Source organism: Bubalus kerabau, chromosome 8 (assembly GCF_029407905.1).
Source record: "Bubalus kerabau isolate K-KA32 ecotype Philippines breed swamp buffalo chromosome 8, PCC_UOA_SB_1v2, whole genome shotgun sequence".
NCBI lineage: Eukaryota > Metazoa > Chordata > Mammalia > Artiodactyla > Bovidae > Bubalus > Bubalus kerabau.
The window spans coordinates 67264815-67288575 of NC_073631.1; the positions used below are offsets into that span (position 1 = coordinate 67264815).

The 23761-nt window shown below is 42.9% G+C and overlaps 1 protein-coding gene and 2 long non-coding RNA genes across 7 annotated transcripts; 2 read left to right on the top strand and 1 right to left on the bottom strand.

Annotated features, from left to right (window-relative positions):
- Positions 1-1798: 1798 nt before the first annotated feature.
- LSM5 (LSM5 homolog, U6 small nuclear RNA and mRNA degradation associated) lies at positions 1799-4968 on the top strand. 2 transcript variants are annotated; one of them, XM_055590461.1, is made up of 5 exons: positions 1799-1956; positions 3044-3139; positions 3411-3438; positions 4039-4111; positions 4709-4968. In XM_055590461.1, the coding sequence occupies exons 1-5, from the start codon at positions 1911-1913 to the stop codon at positions 4739-4741; spliced, it is 276 nt and encodes a 91-aa protein (XP_055446436.1). In that variant the 5' UTR covers positions 1799-1910; the 3' UTR covers positions 4742-4968. The 2 variants fall into 2 exon arrangements, with proteins under 2 accessions (XP_055446436.1, XP_055446437.1); XM_055590462.1 differs by lacking the exon at positions 1799-1956 and adding an exon at positions 2066-2233.
- Positions 4112-19596, bottom strand: LOC129659243 (uncharacterized). Of its 4 annotated transcripts, none has more exons than XR_008717905.1 (5): positions 19450-19582; positions 11630-11755; positions 8912-8987; positions 8621-8723; positions 4112-4258 (listed from the first exon to the last, which is right to left on the bottom strand). It is a non-coding gene; the product is annotated as an uncharacterized LOC129659243 (long non-coding RNA). The 4 variants fall into 4 exon arrangements; XR_008717903.1 differs by having other exon boundaries at positions 4113-4258; positions 8621-8728; XR_008717904.1 differs by lacking the exon at positions 4112-4258 and adding an exon at positions 6970-7103 and having other exon boundaries at positions 8621-8728.
- Positions 19483-23690, top strand: LOC129659244 (uncharacterized). Its single transcript, XR_008717906.1, has 3 exons — positions 19483-19609; positions 19993-20099; positions 23554-23690. It is a non-coding gene; the product is annotated as an uncharacterized LOC129659244 (long non-coding RNA).
- Positions 23691-23761: the final 71 nt, after the last annotated feature.

Below are 23761 nucleotides of genomic sequence, written 5' to 3' on the forward strand. Positions count from 1 at the left end.
TAATGAGTTCTATTAATATAAAATACATTCATTAGTGACATTGTCTATAAGGACACATTGAGGGAAAATAGGAATTTCTCCTTTATTTTAAAAAGTGTTGGAAAGAACAAGATTGGAAATAGCAATTTGAGATAATGAAATACTTCCTTAATATTATTTTGAAAGGAAACATTTGCTTGTATTTTATGATGAAATTTATCTCCAGGGAAAAAATTAGAAATGTCTTTCTGAACATACAGTACATTGAAGAGCTTCTTGTAATTATGTGTTATGATAAATTATAAGTTCTAATTTATATCTACTCTGTAAGTAAGAACCAGGAGAAAAACCCTGAAGACAGAGCTATGATATGTTTTCAAATTCATTTGGTATTGGCCTGTTGTTTCTTTTAGTGTCTTGCCTCAGGAAAGAACTCAATGGAATAAAAACACCTCTTCCTGCAATCCCCATTAACTACTGTGTAAACAAATTGTATCTCCTTTTTCAGAGTATAAGACCTCCTTTATTCTTCATCAATAGTGCTGAATATTGCTAATGTTAATTTGGTTTCTGTAATGGAAAGCAAGATATTGACTTAAAGCTTATTTTCTTGAATTTTAAACTCTATCAGGTAGCAACAATGCCTTGAATTTGGTTCCTATTCACATTATGGTATAGTGAAAATGAAACAAGAATAGATAAAGGAAAAAAAAAAATTGGGGGCATTACTTGTCTTGCCAAAGAATGATGTGACGATTGACTACTCTAAGATCCCTCAAGTTAAAAGAGGACTTTTTGCTTTACATATTAAATCACGTGCCTTGTACATAATGCTTGCTAGCTGTCTTTCTCCCCCATTTATCCTTTAGCTCCTATAAGGGCAGAAGATGTTGTAGCTCTGTTCTTTACACTATTTTATACTGAGCAAAATGCCAATGTTCCAACTAAAGTATTTGTTCGATGAATGAATGATGGCTGCTTTACAGTCATTGTGTGAATGAATGATGTTCTTCCTGGTCTCTCCTGCTTAAACTCTTTAGCTTTAAGCTCCTCAGATATAAACATAACATAGACGAGTGCAAAAAATTTGTTCGCTTTTTCTTTTCAAAACAGATGCGTAAAAGCACCAAGGTTTCCTAAATGTGCTGTTATTAACATAGAGTGACATCTGGTGGTTGCCTGTTGGACTGTGGAAGAAATAGTGTATACAAAAAGTGTATAGTAGACTCCTAGATATTACAAGATTAAAAAGGACAGTTCAGTTCTGTCGCTCAGTCTTGTCCGACTCTTTGCGACCCCATGGACTGCAGCACACCAGGCTTCCCTGTCCATCACCAACTCCTGATAGTATAAGAAAACAGTAGAAATGCAAAAAATAGAAAAAGTAGAATAGAAAAATAGAAAAAGAAACCGATAGTAGAAAATAGAAAACAATTTCCCCCTCGCCCAGAAAAGTTTTTTTAAAACGATAGTTGTGGGTTTTCAAATCATCAAACTTTTAAAAGAAGCGGTAGATTTTTTTTTAACGAAAATTGCAACACAATCGGTGGCGGGAAAATAAAATTTATTGATACTGGTCGAAGAAAGATCCTGGGTTGATATGAGACACAGTTTGATAGGGGGAAATAAGACAGCACAAAGGCTTTCGTTTCGCAGTCTTTCGGATTAGAGGAATAACTTATTTATAAGACCGGAGATCTCTAAAGTCTCTTGGAAGTTTGGAGAGGAGAGTTAACTGTGGAGAACCTAGAACGCTCAGTGAACAGAAACACTTTCTAGAATCTCACTGCAGGATAAAGTGGCTGGATCGCCTCAATCGCACTCTCGGCCTCCGATTGGTCGAGCCTGCTCGGGCCGGAAAAAAGCGGAAGCGCGCTCTTTCAAACTCGCCGTTCCGACGTCGACAGAGGCAGGCCACTTCCGGCGTAGCCATGGCGGCTAACGCTACCACTAACCCGTCGCAGCTGCTTCCTCTAGGTAATCTTTGTCCTGTTGGGGAGCCGAGGTGGGGAGTTGAAAGTTAGGGTTGGGGCCGAAGAGCAACGCAGTCCCTGACCGAGTGTTAGAAAAATGTAGCTTTCTCCGAGGCTCTCCTTTAGGCTCCAAGTCTCTGCGGCCTGAGGCCGCTCTCGTCTCTTTGGCGTGGGGGTCTTCTTGAGGCAGGGATTTTTGACTCCCCAAACCTCCACCGGACAGGTTCACTCTTGGTGAATGCGTCGTCGACCGTCTTTGTTGTGCGCTCGCCTTTTTAATAGTGAGTAGCAGGCTCATTCCGCAACCGGGGTTTTAAACTACCCGGATTATATCCTGTCTGGCTGGTTTTTGAGTGAGGCACTTGGGTCTGGAATGAGCATTTAAAGAGGCCTCTGAAAACTAGCTCGTTACTCATTTATTCAGCAAACAATTACTGCGCATCTGTGTACTAGACACTGTGATTGGGCACTGTTCAACAAATTTAAATCATGGCCATTACCTTTAGGATAGCATGCAAACCAGTGTAGGAAACAGGATACAGGGCAGACATAGACTTAATGTCAAGGAGGAATCTCTGGTGAAGACAGTTCTGCCTTTTTTTTTTCCTTAATATTTTATATTTGAAGGGTTATCGGGTTAGTGGATGTGGCAGTGATTGTAAAGTGTTTTTGCTTCCTGGAACAAATTCTTCTGAATAACCAGTACATTTCAGGCACTGTCCACTGGGGATACACTGATGAGTAAAAACCACCTCTCAGCTCTCTTTTAGCTTAGAGTCAAGAGGGGCGTTCATATGTTAATCAGATAACTAAAATAATATTAAAGCACAACCATGATAAATTGCTACAAAGGAGGGTTAAATGAAGAACAGGGAAAACTTTCCTGTTAATGGAATGACTGAACAGAGATATGTAACATAGGGTCTAAAGTTTTGGAGTGAATACTTTTCTTGGCTTATCTTTTCACCATATGCACGTAATAAGTGTCAGTAGGCACTCAAATACTTGTTAATGTTATGAATGGGCAAACTAATATTTTCTCTCTCCCGTCCCCCCTTCTTTTTTTTTTCCTTTAAAAAATATATCCGTAGAGCTTGTGGACAAGTGTATAGGATCAAGAATTCACATTGTGATGAAGAGTGATAAGGAGATTGTTGGTACACTTCTGGGATTTGATGACTTTGTCAGTATCCTTTTAAAAGGTGGTTGTATGGGTTCTTCTTCAGATTTTTTAAAAAGAACTATAGACTATCAGTACTTACCGATTATTATAATAAAATTTATTTTCTTGGAAATTGTGATAGTGTTTTAAGGGATGTGGTACTGAAAGATGAAGTTCCTTCCAGTTGCATGCAGCTTGCATTTGAGCCATTGTATTCAATGTTATAATTAAAACTGAACAAAGAAGCCAGAGTAAATTTAATTTGGTATATTTATTTTCTTAACACCAAATTTCAGATATGGTATTGGAAGATGTCACTGAATTGTGAGTAGTGTTAAAAATTAAAGAATGCGTAGGGGGAATCTCTGTGTTTGATTTAAGGCAGTTTTAGTGCTGTTGAGTCAGTAAAAGGATGTAGGAGAGCACACTGCCTGTTTGAATTATTCTAAAGAGAAAGTTTACCTACTGATGTTAGTAAAATTGGATTGGAGGATTATTACCGTAATGTAATTGTCACTAATTGCTAGGAAGTTAGTGGAGACAAAGGTTTAAGGTAAAAGATACTAAAAGCAGCCAGGGATATTAGGGCTCAGATCAAATAAAGGAACTGATAATAAAAACATTTAATGTTTTAAATCAATTACTCTACAACTTATGTATATATATAGACATTTTGTTTCATATTTGATCTCCTTGGCAAGTTTCAGTTTTTTAGATGAAGATCTGCACTAGTGGATGTCAGTCTTAGGCCAGTCAGTCCACTCTGTTGCCTTTGGAGAATTGACATCATTAGGGGGATAACCTTGTCTCTGGAAAGTGTTTGTACAGTTCATTTATATATAGTAACTAACCTTTTGGCAGATCAGAATGTTGGCTTTGACTATCACTCTTCATCCTGACTTTTTGAAAATCTTTTTTGTTTAGTGAAATCACACCAGAAGGAAGAAGAATTACTAAATTAGATCAAATTTTGCTAAATGGAAATAATATAACAATGGTAAGACAGTGACGGTCTTTTATTTAGACGTTAAGCCATCTTTGTGGGGCAGGGATTACAGAACTAACTTGCTTGACTCAATGTTCTTGGCCCAGCGGTGCTTACGCTGGAAAGGGAATGCTCGGTTGATCAGGTTCTGTGGCCAAACTGTTGAAGATGACATTAGGCCTAAGATTAGTTTGTTTATGCCTTTTATCTTATGTATGTTTAAAATATTTATTTTTTTATTTGGCTGCATCGGGTCTTCGTTGCATCACGAAAGATCTTTACTTAGTTGCACTGTGTGGGATCCAGTTCCCTGACCAAGGATCAAACCTGGGCCCCTGCATTGGGAGCATGGAGTCTTAGTCACTGCACCACCAGTGAAGTCCCTGCTTGTGCTTTTTAATCATTTATTTTACCAAGAATTATTGTTGAAACATTAAATCACTAAGTATTAATTTGATACTGTTGGCATTATAAACAGAGGTGATATGGGGAAAATGGGAATATGAGGGAGAGGCAAAGACTGATCAGTGGCCAGTCAGTGAGCTCTCAGTAGGGCTTTTTAGATCATGTAGTACTGAACTAAGTATTAAACTTTTTCCTCCTTTGCAGCTGGTTCCTGGAGGAGAAGGACCTGAAGTATGAATGGATTTCCTTGACGCATGCTAGGTTCTATTTTGTTTTATAATGACAACAAAGTAGAATTTTTTTTTTAACCTTTTAATATTTGTATTCTGTGAAGCCAAGTTTCCCGTTAAAGGGAAATGCTTTGAAGATGCATTGTAAATGCCCATTTTTGTAAGTTTATCATGGTTATATTGGGAAAAGAACAGTTCGTTCTTTGAAGACAAAAATAAACGTGTTTTTGTTAACTGTCATTTTATTTATTATACTGCACTAGCCAGTGAAACAAAGCTTGTAGTTAGTTTCACTAACTTTCCTGTCACTTTATGTTTATTTGTGTTCTCACCTACATGACATTTGATTCTCAAACAAAAATTGTTCCAAACAAAATGATGAGCCTTGATTTTGAACAGGTACATTTAAAAAACTAGAAATGATTGTTTACAAAACTCATTTCAGACTCTGATGCTTTGCTTTGAAATGAGGATTTTTTCTTTCTTTCTTTTTTTTTTTTTTTTTACTGAACTCAAATTCATTAACTCCTAGTAAACAAGCAGCATACCCAGATAATATATGCACATTGTAGAAATGTAAAGTGAAAAGGAAAATACTAATCATACTTTGTTGTATATCATCTTAGACTTCAATACACTCTCAGTACACATTTTTTTTTAAAACTTCCTAAATGTACTGTTTTGTTGCCTCCATTTAAGACTTTTTTGAATTTAAATGGTGAGAAAGTTTCTATGTCAGATATTTTGGCAACATTAATGTGGGCAAAGTATTAAATGGTTTTACCATAACTTATTTAGCCTATTCTTTATTACCGGTCACAGTAGTCCTAACTAAATCTTTATACAGTTTTAGTTTTCTTAGAATAAATTCAGAAATTTGTATGGTCAATTTGGTATATATTTACCTTACATGGTAAGGTCAATGGTAGATATTGTCAATTGCCAACAAAAGTTTATGCCAGCCTCACACTGTAGTTTTTCTTAGTGTGCGTGCTCAGTTGTGTCCGACTCTCTGTGACCCTATGTGCTGTAGCCCACCAGGTTCCTCCATTCATGGGATTTTTCAGGCAAGAATACTTCAGTGGGTTGTGCTTCCCTGCACCAGGGCATCTTCCCGACCCAGGGATCAAACTTGCATGTCCTACATTGGCAGGCAGATTCTTTATCATTGAGCCACCTGGAAAGCCGTTTTTCATAGTACCCATCACATACTTATCAACACTGGCTGTGTTCCATTTTTTTCCCTCTTTGCCATTGTGATAGGCAAAATCTGGTATGTTTAATTTCTTTAAATTAATGTTGAACTCATTTGTATTTTGTGAGTTATATGAGGGTTTTGCCATTGGGATACTGTTCTTTTTCTTACTAATCTGTAAGAATTCTTAATAGGTTACTCTTAATGCATTTTACAGTAACTTTCCCAGTTTGTAGTTTGCCTCTTGGTACTTTTTTTGAATAATTTTTTTGTGTGTTGGCCTTGTCCTTAATGGTTTTTATCTATGATTAGAACCATATGATTTTATATATATATATATATATATATATATATTTTAGTGCTGTATTTTGTTTCATTTCAATCTTGAATCCATCTTTAGTTTCAGTGTTTCCAAATGGTAAAAGGACCTAACTTTACTTTCCAAAAAAACAAAGCACTGATTTGTGTGTTTTTTTTACTTTCATGGTGTAAACACTCCTGCTTGGCTGGTTTCAAGCTGCCATGGGTTTAATAGCTGGCTTGCAAACTTTGCATAGATTTAACAGTAGGTTCTTAGGAGTCTGTTATTCCATCCCACTACTTGCGATCCTTGTTGGAGGGAGAGGAGGCAATACTTTCCATCCTATTATTTTTCCCTTTGGAGGGAACATAAATGAAGTAATGCCATCCTCTTTCTACCCTTTTACTTGATATCCGGCAGTAGCTAGGTGGTTGGTCATGCTCATTTGTTTGCTCCTAGGAGTTAGTAGCCCGGAGGGAGCACATGTTCTTAATTCCAACATGCTATGAGTTCTAGAGAAATGTGACCTCACAAAGGGAGGCCTCCGGTTATCTAGTCTGTGGCAAGCAGATTGATTTCACTTCTGGGTTTCAGTGATGGGAAGTCCACTTGCCTACAGATAAAGTATGTCTTTTAATCTAGTCTTTAGCTGTAATACCGATGGTCTGACTCCCATCTGCTTATACTTTTGTCTTACATTGCAATTCTTTTAGAATGGATACTATTGTAAATAAGGGTTTCTTAACCCAGTGCTACTGACATTTTTGTCTGGATAATTCTTAGCAGCATGCGTGGTCCTGTGCATTGTAGGCTCCATTAGATGCCAGTAGTATCCTTCCCTGCTCCTCCCAGGGAAATGGCTCCAAATATCCTCTGAGGGCAAAACAATCGCAGTGGTTAAGAACCATTGTTATATATAATAAGAACTCTATTTATTTGGCTCTCTAAAATCCCTCAGAATTTAGTGCATGGGCAAGGAATATTGGATCTAAAGGGATAAAAATTGGGGAGAAAATGTGATTGAAGATTCTGGCAGAGTAAAAGAGGTGATTTTAAGCTGAAATGATGCGAAAGGCTTTTCACGTTGGCAGTCTGCTGGTGAATGGCTGTTTTTATACAGGTGTTTTCATTTCTGTGGCGGCCAGGCAGTATGTGCTGGGCTCCCTAGTGAAGGTGGGGCCTTAGGAGAAAAGGCTGAAGCTATGCTGGCATTGGTGACTTCGGTCAGTTTGCCTCAGACTTCTGTTTCAAAACTGGTATGATAAGTCAGAACGACTTGGAGAGCTACTACAGAACACAGGCCCAGGCTTACTGAAATAGGACAGGGCCTTTGGCCTTTGCATTTTACCAAGTTCGTAAATTCTCCAGGTAGTTGTGTTCCTCACCAAAGCCTGACTCACTGCCTTAGGTGTAGCTTTTTAAGGCAGATACGACTGAAGAAGAGACTTAATTATAGAGATGAGACTGGGTATATAGATCTTTTACACATTAGTGGAGAGAATAGTATTTGCTGCATTTAAACTGAAAGACAGGGACTTCGCTGGTGGTTCAGTGGTTAAGAATCCTCCTGCCAATGCTGGGGATATACATGAATTTAGTGCTTGGTCCAGGAAGATCCCACATGTGGCGGAGCAACTAAGCCCATGCGCCACAGCTACTGAAGCCTGCAGCCCTACGGCCTATGCTGCATGACCAGAGGAGTCACTGCAATGAGAGAGTAACCCCTGCTTGCTGATAACTAGAGAAAACCCACCTGAGCAGTGGAGACCCAGCGCAGCCAGACAAATAATATTTTAGAAAAAGATCCTGTTTTTTAAAAAAAATGCTCAGAGCAGCTAAGTTCTCTGTCATGCACAGTCCTCATGCAGAGAGCTGACTAATTTGGAAAAGACCCTGATGCTAGGAGGGATTGAGGGCAGGAGGAGAAGGGGACAACAGGATGAGATGGCTGGGTGGCATCACCGACTTGATGGACATGAGTTTGGGTAAACCCTGGGAGTTGGTGATGGACAGGGAGGCCTGGCGTGCTGCGGTCCATGGGGTCGCAAAGAGTCAGATGGGACTGAGTGAACTGACTGAGGAGGTCAGGGATTTAAGGCTAGCAAGTCCTCTTATCTAAGGTAAGATAAACTAAATCTAAGTTGGAGGATCGTGCCAGGGGTATTCTAGGTTTCCGTGACAGCGAGGCATTTCTGGTTAGTGCAGGCGGACAGGTTTTGATTTGTGACATGAGCTGGGTCACTGAGGAGGCCTCCATTTTGTGGATCCCAAGATGAAGTTAACCTTTGTCAAGAGTTACATGGGGGTTTCTAAGAGCAGTTTTAATTGTAGCTTTTCTAGATTTCATTAAGAGTACCCTTATCCCCTCAGTTCTCCCTTCTGGTACTTACTTAGCACTGTGCCTGGCGTGATAATTGTTGACTGGTTACTTCTGTAGGGAGTAATGTTAAGTTGAACATTGAACATTCCGTATCACCTGGAAATTTAATGTACCTGTTCTTTGGTAAGAGGAAATAGCAAGTTGGTTAGAGGTAGAGTGGAAGTTTAATAACTCCTGAAACAGAAGTAACATTGAAATTTCAAAACAAAAATACAGCCTATATATAACTCTATAGCAGAAATGAGCGCCTAATAGAAAAAAAAAGTGTGTGGGGGGAGCAATATGCTAAGTACTAGGTTACCTTTGGCTTAGAGTTATTAGTCTGGGACACAGATGTCAGGAAAGTGACATTAACTTCGTTTTGGTTCTTCTTTTTCCTGTAATTAAAAAACATTGAACATTGTTTGAGCAATGTTCAATAATGTATTTGCATATAAATAAATGTTAAGTGAAAATAAAACTCCCTCCCTCAGGTATTCTTCCAGAGATATGCAGTTCCCGTATATGCATGTCTGTTTATGTAAATGTGTAAACACAAAGTCTCGTTTTTCCTGTACACACAAATATAAGCATATGGAACACACTGTCCTGTACACTACTGCTTTTTGTTTTTTTTTTAAAACTATTTTGGAGATCTTCCTATATTTATTTTGGGATAATCAACATATTTGACTGCTAAATGATTTAACATTTTAATGTTTACTATGGCTTCCTAATGCCAGGAAAGACATTTTCACTGTACAAAATTCAGAAAATTAAGCTGGAATGAGAAAAAAAGATCAGAAAATTAATCATCTCTGAAATGACTGTGTACAGCAATTTGAGGACTTGCTCATTTCCAAGCTGTTGAAGTCAAGACAGAATTTTAAATTAGTTACAGTGCCCATGCCCTCTCAGTAAAATTTCTTTGTAGAGACATTGAAGACCTGAGATACTCAGTGGTCCTGCCTCCTTTTCCAACTACTTTAAGAAGGGGGTTGCATCCATTATGTCTCAGGCTACCTGTTGCATAGCCTGGAATGTGTCAGTACTTGAAACTAAACATTGTCACACCTAAAAGTAATACAATGTTACATGTCAATTACATCTCAATTTTTTAAATTTAGAAAAATTTTTTAAATGAAAATGAGCAGTTGTTGGTGCTGCTTTTGTAGTTTGGCATCCAGAAGCCATTTCTGGATGTCCCAGCAGAGCAATGACAAGTAGAAATGGGAGTACAGGCATGATCTGTATCCTTAAAACCCTGGGGTCTGAGAGCTCTGTTGGTAGAAGGAAAAGTTTGCTCACAATCAGTCTTCTGTTTCTCTAGCAGTTTTAAAAAAAATATTTATTTGAATGTGCCCGGTGTTAGTTGCAATGCTCAGGTTCTCTGTTGCAGTGCATGGGCATATTCGCCCTGTAACATGTGGGATCCTCTCAGGCCAGGGATCCAACCCACGTCCCCTGCATTGGCACGTGGGTTCTTAACCACTTGACCACCAGGGATGTCCCAGCAGTAGTTCTTTATTGAGTGCTGCCTGTCTAGCAGGAGTCCCACATCCCAAGTCCTGAGAGGTCAGTAAAGGGCAGAGTGGGTGATCAGGACGCTGAGCAGCCGACAGCAGCCCCACAGCACCCTCAGAGGGCAGGACTGGCTCTTAGGGAGGATATTGAATCCAGAGCTGTGGGTTGTGCTGGTGGGGGGCCTCTGGGACAGATCACCCCCACCTCCTTCCTCTACAACAGGCTCTTCCCTCTGGCTTTGCTTCCTCCCCTCTGAACACCCCCTTCCTCGTTAGAATAGATCACTCACACCCTACCCCCATGAGCCTCTCAGTGTCATGGAAGTTGGAAGTTAGGGTAGGTAAATCACACACAATTGTAATGACAGATGGGAACCATGATTAGGTTAAAACTTCTTCCCTCTAATTTTCCCTGCAACCTTTTGCTTTCTCCCAAAAATAAAAAAATCAAGTTAGTTGTTATTTTGGTGAATTTAAGTTTTATATCCCAGCATGATGTGGTGTAGAAACATAGTATATTTATATAGAATCTGACTACTGGGCATATTTTATTAACCTTTAGTTACAAAAAAAAAGTTGCTCCTGTCACATCCAACTCTTTGTGATCCTATACTGTAGCCTGCCGGTCCATGGGATTCTCCAAGAATACTGGAGTGGGTTGTCATGCCCTCCTCCAGGGTCTGAGCCACCATGTGAAAGTGAAAATCACTCAGTAGTTGTGTATGACTCTTTACCAGCTGAGCCACAAGGGAAGCCCTGAGCCACCTAAAAACTAAAAAGACCCTTTTAATTTTGGTTTGTTGTAGTTTTCTGCTGATTGAAATGGCATGTATGAGATTATAAACATATGATAGTGGCTATTTTAACTTAGCATGTTATATTTATTATATCAGGAAACTTGTTTGATTTTATGCTTTGTCTCTTAAGTTAGCAGAAAACTTTGTGATCTTAGGATCTGATTTTGTGACCTAGAATCAGAACTTGGAGCTCACAGATCATCTCTATGTAAACACTAGTAACTGCTCTAAGAACAGCTACTTTGTTTTCATGTTCAGCTAGCTCTTCTAGGATATTTATTTCCACTTTTTTCTGTTGTCTGTCTAGCTCTTCAGAAGGTCACTTATGATGACATTAGGATCTCCAGCCCATGAGAAAGCCAGGCAATGCTGTGTTCTCAAACAGGTGAATTCCAGTGTTCTGGTTTTCTTTTTTTTTTTGCTGTAGAGCTTACACACTCATCTCAGGAAGATGAGACTAAACCAGAAAACTGTATACCAGAAGTCCCAGGCAATGAACATGCCAGGGAACTTCTGGTCCACGCACCAACCAAAGGTCTGGATGCCACTGGGGAAAGAAGTCAAAGTCATGCAGTGTGAGTATGGAAGGGTTTCAAGTAACACCCTCAATACACACAAGTTACAGACCGCCATTTACAAATGAGTTCACTTTTCATTCATTCTCACACCATGCTGTTAAAAGTCAGGCCATGATTTCTAGGTGATAGATGAGGAAGCCACCTTGCAATTGTGCGTCAGTGTCTGGGGTAAGAGGCAGAGCAGTGCCTTGACTCCAGGGCTTCTGCCTGCAAGGGCATTGGTCTTCTGCTGGACTGTAGCTGCTTACAGAGTCTATGCTTCAGTAATCTGTAACAGAAAGGATATTCCATGTAGAAATGCCATGGGGGACAAAGGATGCATTGGGGGGTGGCCCCTTGGGTTTCACCTCAGCCGGTCCTCATAATCAGTGGTGTTAAGGGCCACACAAGGTGGGTCTGGACCAGGTGGAGCTGTGTGCACACTATCCACTGCAGCAGCGTAAGATGGTGTTTGTTAAGAAGGGGTACTGCTGCTTTAAAGACATTGTACAAAGATCCTTCATGCACACAGTATAGTGGTTCCCAGCCTCTTTCCCTCATTCCCCATCACCTCAAAGGGACCACCTTCAACCTCTTTTAAGATGGTTATTTTGAAGCTTATCTGGACTAAAAAAGGACTAAACATACCAAAAGCAAAAAATTTGCTGATAAACTCATCCTGTTTTTAAAAATCTCTTCCAAATCACTAAGCATGAATCAGAAAGTCATGTTAACGATCAGGAGTTAAGTTGTGACAATATCCCAACCTTTAGGTAGAAGGGGTAGGCTTATACATTTCTTCAGTCTAAAGGTTTTAGGACTAAGTCAGGAACTTAAAACTTCCCTGGGACCATTATGTATCCCATTCTTCACTTACCTGCTTTGGTCATTCTTTGCACCCTAGATGTAATCATCTCCCAAAGCTCCCCTTAGGGTGCTCCCTTCCCACTCCTGTCAGCTGTGCCCCTGCCAGTCCTAGGGTGCTCCAAACTCAGGCTTCAACCAGGTGTGGGTGGTCTGCCAGTCCAGTCCCTCAGTCTCACCATTTTACACTCCTCCTACCCACAACCCACACAGCAGAGCAAATCAACTCTTCCCAACTTCAAACTCCTGTCTTTTTTTAAAGGTTCAGTTTTGTTAGTCCTCGCACATATTTTTTACTCCTGTGTGAATCAGAACCCTCACCACTTTGTTTAGTTGAATAAAACTGGTTTTCAGCCATATAAGCACTCTCCATTCTAATTTCTCCTATAAAGTACTTTATATGCTGGTTGAAATACAGCACATTCGCTTCATTTCTCTACTCAATCTGAATTAGTCGCTTATTGCCTACAGGATAAAAATCTAAGTGAAAAAAAAACACTCATTTACCCTATTCTTAGCGTCTTTCCCAATTCTTCACAATTCTCCCCTCTGGCAGGATGATCTAAAACAGTTCTGCTCTGGCTGTCCATTTGAGCTCAGGCTTCTGTCTCCATCCCCACTCCAGACTTTCTCCTTTCACCTCCAAACCACATATCCTGTCTGTTCCAATTCTCTGCCTCCATATGGACCACCCTTTCTCAGTAGTCCTGCTAGATTGATGTTCTCAACTATGCCAAACTCTCCTTACCACCACCACCCAGATCTTTATCCAACTAGTGTTTCAGATTACACTGCATTTTCCCTGAATGCAGGAATTCTAACTTAAGATTCTTTTTGCAGATCCTTTGAATATGGGCCGTATAGTTAATAGGGCTTTCCAGGTGGCATTAGTGTTAAAGAATCTGCCTGTTAATGCAGGAGAGACGCAGCTTCGATCCCTGGGTTGGGAAGATCCCCTGCAGAATGGAATTTCAGCAACCCACTCCAGTATGCTTGCCTTGGAGAATCCTATTGGCAGAGGAGCCTGGTGGGCTATAGTACATATAGTGGCAAAGACTTAGACACGACTGAAGTGACTTAGCACACAGCACACTATACTATAAGTGACAACACACTTTCAAAATGAAATACTATTGATTCACCTGGTAGGGAACCAGCACAGACAACCAAATAGTACATGAATCCATTAGTCACTTACACTCCAGTGATTTGTGAGAGGCTCTCCTGGACTGCAGTCCCTCCGACTTGGCCATGTGGGTTTGCTTTGGAGCCTGACACCAGTGCTTTCACAGCCATCCTGTCGTTTCCACTGGTAAATAACAGGGACACACTCACATTGACCACAGACTTGTAAAAACTTGCACTTATTTCTGGTGGGCCAGACCACAAGCTGGGAAGGGACAGAGCTCTTAGGTGGCATCCTGATTATCCTTCCAGCCTTGTGATAAGACCTTCCTGTGGAAGATGTCAGAGGGCCCTGTGGACTCACTTCTTCAAGGAGGCATGCTACCTCATCCATGTCACCCTCCTCTTCCAACTCAGAGTCTTCTGAATCCTCAGGAAGCACAACGGTCAAGAAAGTAGTTTTCTTCAACAGATAGGCTGTCTTAGCATTTGAGAAGCTGCTCATGTCTTTCAGCTTCCTGCCTTTCACAGTCTTTTTAACTTTTGCACACCTTTTCAAGTTCTCATGCCTCCTCAGTCTCATCATTTAAGATCACTTCATCTTTATCCACGCTCTGTTTCCTGTTTGTAACTTTTTTTCCATGATCCCCTGGTTTTGCTGTCTGATGCCGTCTCCACCCCTGGAGGGCATCTGCCGGGGAGATTTCTCTACCTGGGCTTCGTAGCAGCTCATGTTGCACTGGATGCCCTCATCCACTTTGTTGACCTGGGCCAACCAGGTAGGGGAGGAACCCTGTCCCTCATAGTTACTGTTCTCTCCCTCACCTTCATAATCCTGTTTATCCTGGTTCCTACACTCAGTCTGCTTGGCTGCATATCTCATGTCACACTGGATGCCTTCATCCACTGTGTTGAACCGGGCCAACCAGGCAGGGGAGGAACCGTGCCCCTCATAGTTATTCTCTACCTCACTTTCATATTCATACTCATCTTCATCCTGGTACCCACTCTTCACTGGCTCTGCTGCCTCTCATTTCCCACTGGATGCCCACACCCAGTCTATGCAGAGTAGGAGGAGGGGAGGAACACTGACACCCCTCATGGAGGATATGATCTTCACTTCCGGATGGCATTTGATGGGGTTCTCTCTCCAACTGCATGTCCTCACTTCCTTCATTATGCAGGGAGGCAGGGAACAGTATATGGGAATAAAAACACTCCTCATAACTACCAGAATAATAATCATCATCAAATTCAATGAGATCCACATACTCCTACCATGGTCCTTCACTGCTTTCTGATGATGGCTCGTTCTGCTTATCACAGCACTGAACCATGTCCCCCTGGATGGCCTCATCTACTCTGTTGACCAGGGTCAACCAGGTAGGGGAGGAACTGTGCCGCTCACAGTCACTGGGTAACTCACCTACGTATTCATCCTCATCCTGGTACCCATTCTCCACTTGCTCTGCTCCTCCTCTCATTTCCCCCTGGATACCCTTATCCTCTCTGTACAGGGTGGCATGAGGGGCAGTATAATGACACTCACGACACTCTTCACGGAGGGCGTGAGTGTCACCTCTGGAGGATGTTTGCTGGGGGTATTCCCTAAGCTGTATGCCCTCACCTACTTCATTTGGCAGGGGGACAGGGGACGTTGAGAGGTGGGGAATGCACTCATAACTCTCAGAATCAAAATCATCATCATCATCATCAGGTTCAATGAGGTCCCGATAATCTCACCATGGTCCTGCACTGCTTTCTGATGATGACTCAGGCTGTGCATCATGGCACTGACCCACGTCACCCTGGATGCCATCATCTACTTTGTTGACCTGAGCCAACCAGGTAGGTGAGGGAATGCCTCCCTCAGGGTGGTCACTGCTCTCCACCTCTTCCTCTTCAGCCACATTCTCAGGGATACTGGTCACCACTCGCATGTCATGGCTGTTGCCTTCTGAGTTCACATCTTGCTTTTTATCCAAATTTTCAGCCTGCTGAGGTTCAGCTTCTGTTTGCATGTCTTTTGTTTTCATTTCTTTCCAGCAGCCACCAAATTGTTGGAACTGTGCCATGTTATAAAACACTGGGACCATGGATCTTTGGTCAAGAGTAGTGGGTAACAGGGACTGAGGGATGAGGAAGGTAGGATGCTCACTGAGCACCACTGGAAAATACAGACTTCCACTTGTGAAAGCTAGAAAGAGAAGGGGATAGTTAGCCATCCTGTCTCCTGCCGCCAGTCACAACATTCAGCCAGTACACACTGCACAGCCCCAGCTGCTCACACCCACCATGGGCCTCCCACCTAGTCTTCTGCTACCAAAGTTACCAAAGCAAAGGACATAAAATCCTCCCCTAGTTGTTACATGAGTAACTCCTAACGACTTTCTTAACCCATCTCCCATGCCTCTCACAGGTCTACAACCCATTTTGCTTCCAGAACAATCTTTCTGAACAATCTGTGATCCTCACTCCAGTTACAGTATCTGAATGGCTCAGATAATGAGGGATAGTGACCACATTCCCTAGGATGGCATAAAGCACCTCATCATCTAGTTTCTCACTGTATCATCTCATTAAGATGTCCGTGGTCCAATAAGGACCTAGGCATAGATGGGTCACTCCCCATAAGGTAACTTCTCTTTCCCTCCTTTCCCTGCTATCAAAACCTAATCATCTTTAAAAGGAAATCCCACCAACACAAGGACCTGGAGAGCTTGAGACATTTTTCTAAGAAAAATCAGTTGGACAGAAAAGAGCAAATGCTGTATGATCACTTATGTAAAGATACAGAAAAAGTGGAATTGCAGAAACAGAATGGTTGTTGATGGGGTGGGAATGTAGGGAAATGGGGAGATGGCCCATGTCAAAAATCCTAATTCAGCTTATTATACATAAGACAAAACTGAGGCAAAGAAGTTAAATATTTACTAAAATCAACCCATACAGAAGAACATAATTCAGGGAATTCCCTGGCAGTCCAGTGGTTAGGACTCTGCACTTTCACTGCTGAGAGCTCAACCCCTGGTCGGGAAACTAAGATTCCAGGTCTTCTGACATGGTAAAAACAAAACAACAACATATTCCATAAATCAGCCATCTCTTTCAATTCTGTAGGGCTGTGTACTCCATGTCTTAATATTTAAAAGGTATTAAGACATTCTGGATATGTAAAATACATGGAAGTCACTTAATCCCCAAAGAGTTTTTAAAAAAAGCTAATACAGTGCAAGCTTTTCTCAGATCATTCACAGTGAAGTTACAGGGAAAACTGATCCCCAATACTAGAGAGCCATGTGAACAGAAAGCCAAAACATACAGGAACAGAAACCCTGTAGGGGATCTCATTTCCATCTGCCAACCACAAGTGGCTTCATCCCTGAATTCCAGGTTTCATAGGACTATCCATCCATCCTAAGTCACTTCAGTCGTGTCTGACTTTGCACCCTATGGACTGCAGCTGGACAGGTTCCTCTATCCATGGGGTTCTCCAGGCAAAAAATACTATAGTAGGTTGCCATGCCCTTCTCCAGGGAATCTTCCCCACCCAGGGATGTAACCCACTCTCTCTTCTGCCTCCTGCACTGGCAGGTGGATTCTTTACCACTAGGGCCACCTGGGAAGCCCTCATAGGACAATAAATCCTACCAATCTTTTCTTACTAAAATCTGAGCGTTACAATTAAGAAAAACTCAGTATAAATCTTATTTCTATTTCCAGCACTTACACTTTTAATTCTCCCAAACCACAACTCTAAAGGACAAATAAAATAATGTAAATCTTAAGAGTACGGGAAAACCAGAGGTATACAGCAACTCAGTCTGTGAATTCTCAGAATGTTTAAGATACATTCTTCCTCTCACAAACTTCCCTCCATTCTGTATTCTGTACTCAAGAGACTTTTCCTCACACAATTCTTGTCTTTGCAGCATTTCAAAACAGCATTTCAACATCTGTAGTTATTAGAGAATCTCCAGAGAAACAGACCCAATGGTTTATGTACAGTAAGGTTTCTTGAAGGAAGTGGCTCATGGTGGAGGTGCTAGTCCAACATCTGCTGGGTAGAGACACAGTGAGGAACTGTAGGTCACAGGCCATAAGCTGGCTCAAGGTTCTCTTTCTCAGACTGACTACTATTCATCTGGGAATGGTGACTGACGAATTCAAAAGCTCTCCTCATCACACTTGGTTTTCTACTTGGAAAAGTTACACTATATACACAACAGGCTTTATCTACAGCAGGATACTTGGGAGAATCACCCCATGGATCCTCCTGCCTGCCCACAGCCCCTTTCCCCCATGCACTGAATGAAATCCTAGATGTCTGACTTCCAGACATTTTCAAGTCTTGTTTGTCCTTCTTCCTCCAAAATACTTTTCTGACCTCACATAATAGCTTTTAGAATGTTTGTTGTTGTTTAGTTGCTAAGTCATGTCTGCCTCTTGCGACCCCAGGGCCTGTAGCCAGCCATGCTCCTCTGTCCATGGGATTTCCCAGGCAAGAATACTGGAGTGGGTTGCCATTTCCTTCTCCAGGGGATCTTCCCCACCCAGGGATGGAATCCAAGTATCCTGCATTGGCAGATTCTTTACCTCTGAGCCCCCTTAGAATGTTTGCTGCTGCTGCTGCTAAGTCGCTTCAGTCGTGTACGACTCTGTGCGACCCCATAGACAGCAGCCCACCAGGCTCCCCCGTGCCTGGGATTCTCCAGGCAAGAGCACTGGAGTGGGTTGCCATTTCCTTCTCCAATGCATGAAAGTGAAACGTGAAATCGCTCAGTCATGTCCGACTCTTAGTGACCCCATGGACTGCAGCCTACCAGGGTCCTCCATCAATGGGATTTTCCAGGCAAGAGTACTGGAGTGGGGTGCCGTTGCCTTCTCCGTTAGAATGTTTAGGCCTCATCAAAAGAAGTATAGAGACTAGGACCTGTAAGGTACCTCTTCCAACCAGATTGGTCTCACAACCCAAGGAGACTTTGGCTGGATTACTCTGGGAGCCTGAGCCAATCTCTGACTGAGAGCCTCGGTTCGGTTCCCTCATCTGGGGAGCAAGGGCAGCAACAATACCGAGCTCATGGGTTGATGTCAAATGAGAGAACCCATTTCTACTATTAAGCAGAATAACTGGCACAAAGCTAGAATTCGCATATTTTCTCTTAACCTGAACCACAAACACTGCTCCATGGGCTGCCAGTCTCTTTTGTGTGAACACAGGGTGAAGGGAAGTAATGGACAAAGGTGTTAGAAAACCTTCAGGCTTTGATTTACAGGGAGGGTCCCTAATCCCACTGAACCTCCTTGGGGATTCAGATTCCCCACCTGCCCCAGGAATGGAGAGTGGATTATAGGCAGGATTCTGGTACCAGGGACCCAGGTGAGGCTGCTGGGCCATGAGCGGCACATAGAAGAAAGGCCTGGAGGTACTGCCCTCAAAATTTTCGTTGTTTCCAGAAGAGTTCATTTTCCAGGCTGAAAAACTGGTATTTGTAGTTAGGAAAGGACAGCTGCACTCCGCCCTGTAAAGTGCTGTGAAGGAAGAAAGCTATCCTTGTCTCCCATCAGAACTGTGAGCCCGGATGGCAGGTCCCTTACCTTCTCTTTCCCTTCATCTGGGATGGGGACACGAGGCGCTGCCCTGTATTATGACCAAGGAAGCAGCGCCCAGAGGCCTGGGCCCACGTTGGTCTGAGCGAGTCTGGCTCCCCAGGAACTTGGGGAGATGAAGCCTAGAAGGCGTGGGGGCACTCAGAGCCTGGCGCCAGACGCCAGGGTCTGCGCCCAGCAACTGCAGTGTAAGAAGGGGCTTAGGCCCAGGCTGCACCGCCCTTGTCTGCAGCCTCTCCCGCCTTCCCTGCAGCCTCTGCCCAGAACTCCTTCCCAGTCCTGGAGTGCAAGCCCCGGGCTCCGCATCTCCTAACGCCCACCTCCCTGTAGGCCAGTCTGTCCCCACGACCTCCCACACCCTGCCTTCCCATTGAGGACACCTACCTTCTCTAGCTCACCGTCTGCCTCTATGAGCCTCCCTTCTTTAGCTCAACGTCTGCCTCTGTGAGCCTCTGTGGTGGCACACATGACCGGAACTGCAGCGAACTTCCCTACAAGGCAGCCTATACTGCGGGTTCTGAGGGCTCCCACCTTTATATACCAGGTGGGCCGTATGTGCTGAGTCTGACGCAGGTCTCGCCCCTGCCCCGCCCAGCTCGGCCCCGCCCTCGGCCCTTCCATGCCTGTGTCCTGCGCAAGGCCTCACGTGGGGCAGCTTCCACCGAAGACGCTGGAAGAAGCCGGTGCTGAGACTTGGTGGAGGAAAGCGGTCCCCTGCACCCTGCTTCCCGGTGAATCCCAGTCCTCCCTTCTGCACATCCCTGTGCGTGTGGGCCTTGGCTCTTGTAGAGAACAGAGCCCTTTTGCACTCCCCCCCCACCCCGCCCCCACGGTCTCCCCGACTGTCCCGTCTCTGAGTTAGTTGAGTTAGTTGGATCTAATCTCCAAGTTGCTGGTTTGAGCTCCTGGTCTCTTTCCTTTCTTGAGCCCAAAGCCGCTGACACTTAAGGACGAGGAGTCTACCGGGAAGAAGCGGAGAGGAAGGAGGCCAATCTGGACCTAGGACAGACCTGAGAGGGGAAAGATTCCCACAGGTGGGGTGAGCAAGAGTGCTTCATGCTGCTAAAACCAACATCTCGGGGGAAGGGGCTCCGGGTATGAGGACCCCAGTGGTTGAGGGAAGTAATGGGACAGGGAGGTGTGGGCAGTCGACTCTGGGGTGATGGGTGGGCAGTGAGAAGGGGAAGCTGGCACCTACAGTATTCTTTGTACTTGAGAGAAAGGAAAGACATAGAGTAGTGAAGGAGGCAGAAATAGTACTTCTAGGGAGCATTGAAAATTTGGAATGACTGCGTTACTGCATAGAAATTGTGTTTGGCCAGAAATTGCAGTTGGTGAAACAGTATTCTTTGTGAAAAACAAAAACTCTAGAGGTGACCTGCCAGAGGGCTGGTCTGGTGGCTTCTTGGTTTCACAACTGACCCCATCTAGTTCACTCATTACCCCAATATCCTTAGCACTGGCTTCCTTTGTCAACTTGCCCAGTTATCCAAATACCTGTTCCAAACAGAAGGCATGTGGAAAACAAGAGAAGTGGTACAGGGATAGGGAGCAGGGGAAGCCCAAAGGGTGCACAGCAGCTTCTGTTCAGGCGTTAATGTGGTTTTCAAGGAACAACTAGAATATACAACCAACTTCAGATTATATCTCTTTGGTTACCCTCAGCTGAAAAGATGTCTGGGAGCGCTTGTCTTTGAGTCGGACATATTGCTACTTGGAATAAAGTGGGATGCTGTGATTAAGAAAGAGTGATGACTCACCAGAAATAAGTACAAGTTATTACAAGCTTGTGCTGAATGTGAGTGTCTCCCTGTGCTTTACTAGTTGAAAGGACAGGATGGCTGTGAAAGCACTGGTGTCAGACTCCAAAGCAAACACACCAATGTCAAACCAGAGAGGTGGGAGTCCATGGGGAGCCTCTCACAAATCACTGGCATGAATATTACTGTGTATACTCCTCAGGCAGCTACTGTTCTGTGGAAGATCATAGCCTTGGGCCAGAAGCCCCGAGGCAAAGCGCTGCTCTGCCTTTTACCACTTATTGCTCAAACTACCGCACAATTGCACTCATCTCACACGCTAGTAAAGTAATGCTCAAAATTCTCCAAGCCAGGCTTCAGCAATATGTGAACCAGGAACTTCCAGATGTTCAAGCTGGTTTAAGAAAAGGCAGAGGAACCAGAGATCTAATTGCTAACATCCGCTGGATCATGGAAAAAGCAAGAGAGTTCCAGAAAAACATCTATTTCTGCTTTATTGACTATGCCAAAGCCTTTGACTGTGTGGATCACAATAAACTGTGGAAAATTCTGAAAGAGATGGGAATACCAGACCACCTGACCTGCCTCTTGAGAAACCTGTATGCAGGTCAGGAAGCAACAGTTAGAACTGGACATGGAACAACAGACTGGTTCCAAATAGGAAAAGGAAGACGTCAAGACTGTATATTGTCACCGTGCTTATTTAACTCATATGCAGAGTACATCATGAGAAATGCTGGGCTGAAAGAAGCACAAGCTGGAATCAAGATTTCTGGGAGAAATATCAATAACCTCAGATATGCAGATGACACCACCCTTATGGCAGAAAGTGAAGAGGAACTAAAAAGCCTCTTGATGAAAGTGAAAGTGGAGAGTGAAAAAGTTGGATTAGAGCTCAATATTCAGAAAATGAAGATCATGGCATCCGGTCCCATCACTTCATGGGAAGTAGATGGGGAAACAGTGTCAGACTTTATTTTCTTCTTTATTTCTTTCTCCAGAATCACTACAGATGGTGACTGCAGCCATGAAATTAAAAGACGCTTACTCCTTGGAAGGAAAGTTATGACCAACCTAGATAGCATATTCAAAAGCATAGACATTACTTTGCCAACAAAGGTCCGTCTAGTCAAGGCTATAGTTTTTCCAGTGGTCATGTATGAATGTGAGAGTTAGACTGTGAAGAAAGCTGAGTGCCAAAGAGTTGATGCTTTTGAACTGTGGTGTTGGAGAAGACTCTTGAGAGTCCCTTGGACTGCAAGGAGATCCAACCAGTCCATTCTGAAGGAGATCAGCCCTGGGATTTCTTTGGAAGGAATGATGCTAAAGCTGAAACTCCAGTACTTTGGCCACCTCATGTGAAGAGTTGACTCATTGGAAAAGACTCTGATGCTGGGAGGGATTGGGGGCAGGAGGAGAAGGGGACAACAGAGGATGAGATGGCTGGATGGCATCACCAACTCGATGGACATGAGTTTGGGTGAACTCCAGGAGTTGGTGATGGACAGGGAGGCCTGGTGTGCTGCGATTCATGGGGTTGCAAAGAGTTGGACACGACTGAGCGACTGAACTGAACTGAATATATGCAAGTGGCTTCTTCATCTATGGAGTAGAGATCATGCCCTGACTTCAACAGTGCTGTTGTGAGAACAAATTAATGAAAAGAAAATGTACATTTTTGTAAAAACAAACAAACAAACCAAAACATGGAGATAGATTTTAACTGAGCATGTAACTAACTGTCTGTTGTAAGGATTCAGGTCATGAAAGAAGCAGTATCCTCTCACTTCCCTTTGCTCTGTGTTGTCCCCAGTCATCGTTCTCCCTTCTTCCCTTCACAGCTAAGTTTCTCTATAGAGGATTATAAGCACTCAGTCTTCTCCACCTCCTATTCCTTCACTCACTGCAAATCCAGATTTTGTTACCATTATGCCCACTCATCCACCCTCACCAGGGACACTAATGAGCCACTTGCTGCTAAATGGCATGGAAACTTTTCAGTTCATATCACTAAACTTCACCTCCCAGGTACCAGCCTACTGGTTGTCTCTGCTGTCCCTTCTTAAAGTCTTTTACTGACTCTTCCCAAATTTCTCTCTTTCATAGTCATATTCTCCAGGTTATGGCCTTAAGGTTTTCTCCTTCTCTCTCTTATTGCACCTTCACTCTGCGTTTTCACCCTTTTTCAGGACTTCCAATATGCAACCAGCACACTGCTCCAGTCTCTCTACCAGATATTTATATCTCTGCAGAAGACTTTTGTTGTTGTTAGGAGAGGCATGAATGATGATTTTTATATACATCCTTGTAGGGGAGGCAACATCGCAGCACCTCCCCAAAGGTACACAAATGGTGTACCTGTTGGGCAGTTCTGTTACACACGCATGAGTGGACAGTATGCTATTTAGACAGCGTGTGGTTTTTCACCCAGCCAAGTAGGTTTGTAGGTTTAAAATTGTTCTCTCTGGCAGTATGTTTGAGTATAACAATTTTATGTCGGCAGATAGTTGGCAAACTATATGTAAGACTTACTAGGTCTGAGGGCAGAGCATACAATCCTTCAGAAACCCCTGAGAACACCCTCTGAATAGAAAGCCTTTCCAGTTCCCCTTGGTGGGAGGTCAGGGTCCAGTCTTCTTAGAAATAATGTTAGTGGTCCCGTGCAGTTTAATATTCCTTACACTTCATCTTTTCCTATATAATTTTCCTCTTTCATTTTTCCCTCTAGATTCTACTGTTTTCATTATGGGCAAGAGAAATGGATGAAGGAAAATGGACTATATGTATGCACTGAAACAGAGTTGTTATGTTTGCTTTTTTAGAGGTCAAAGAACTATTTGGACTCATTCTAACCATTTTGAGCACTTTGCAAAAAAGAAAAAAAAAGCATATGCTTGTAAATTATTAAACAAAACATTTAAGTAGCAATGGTATAG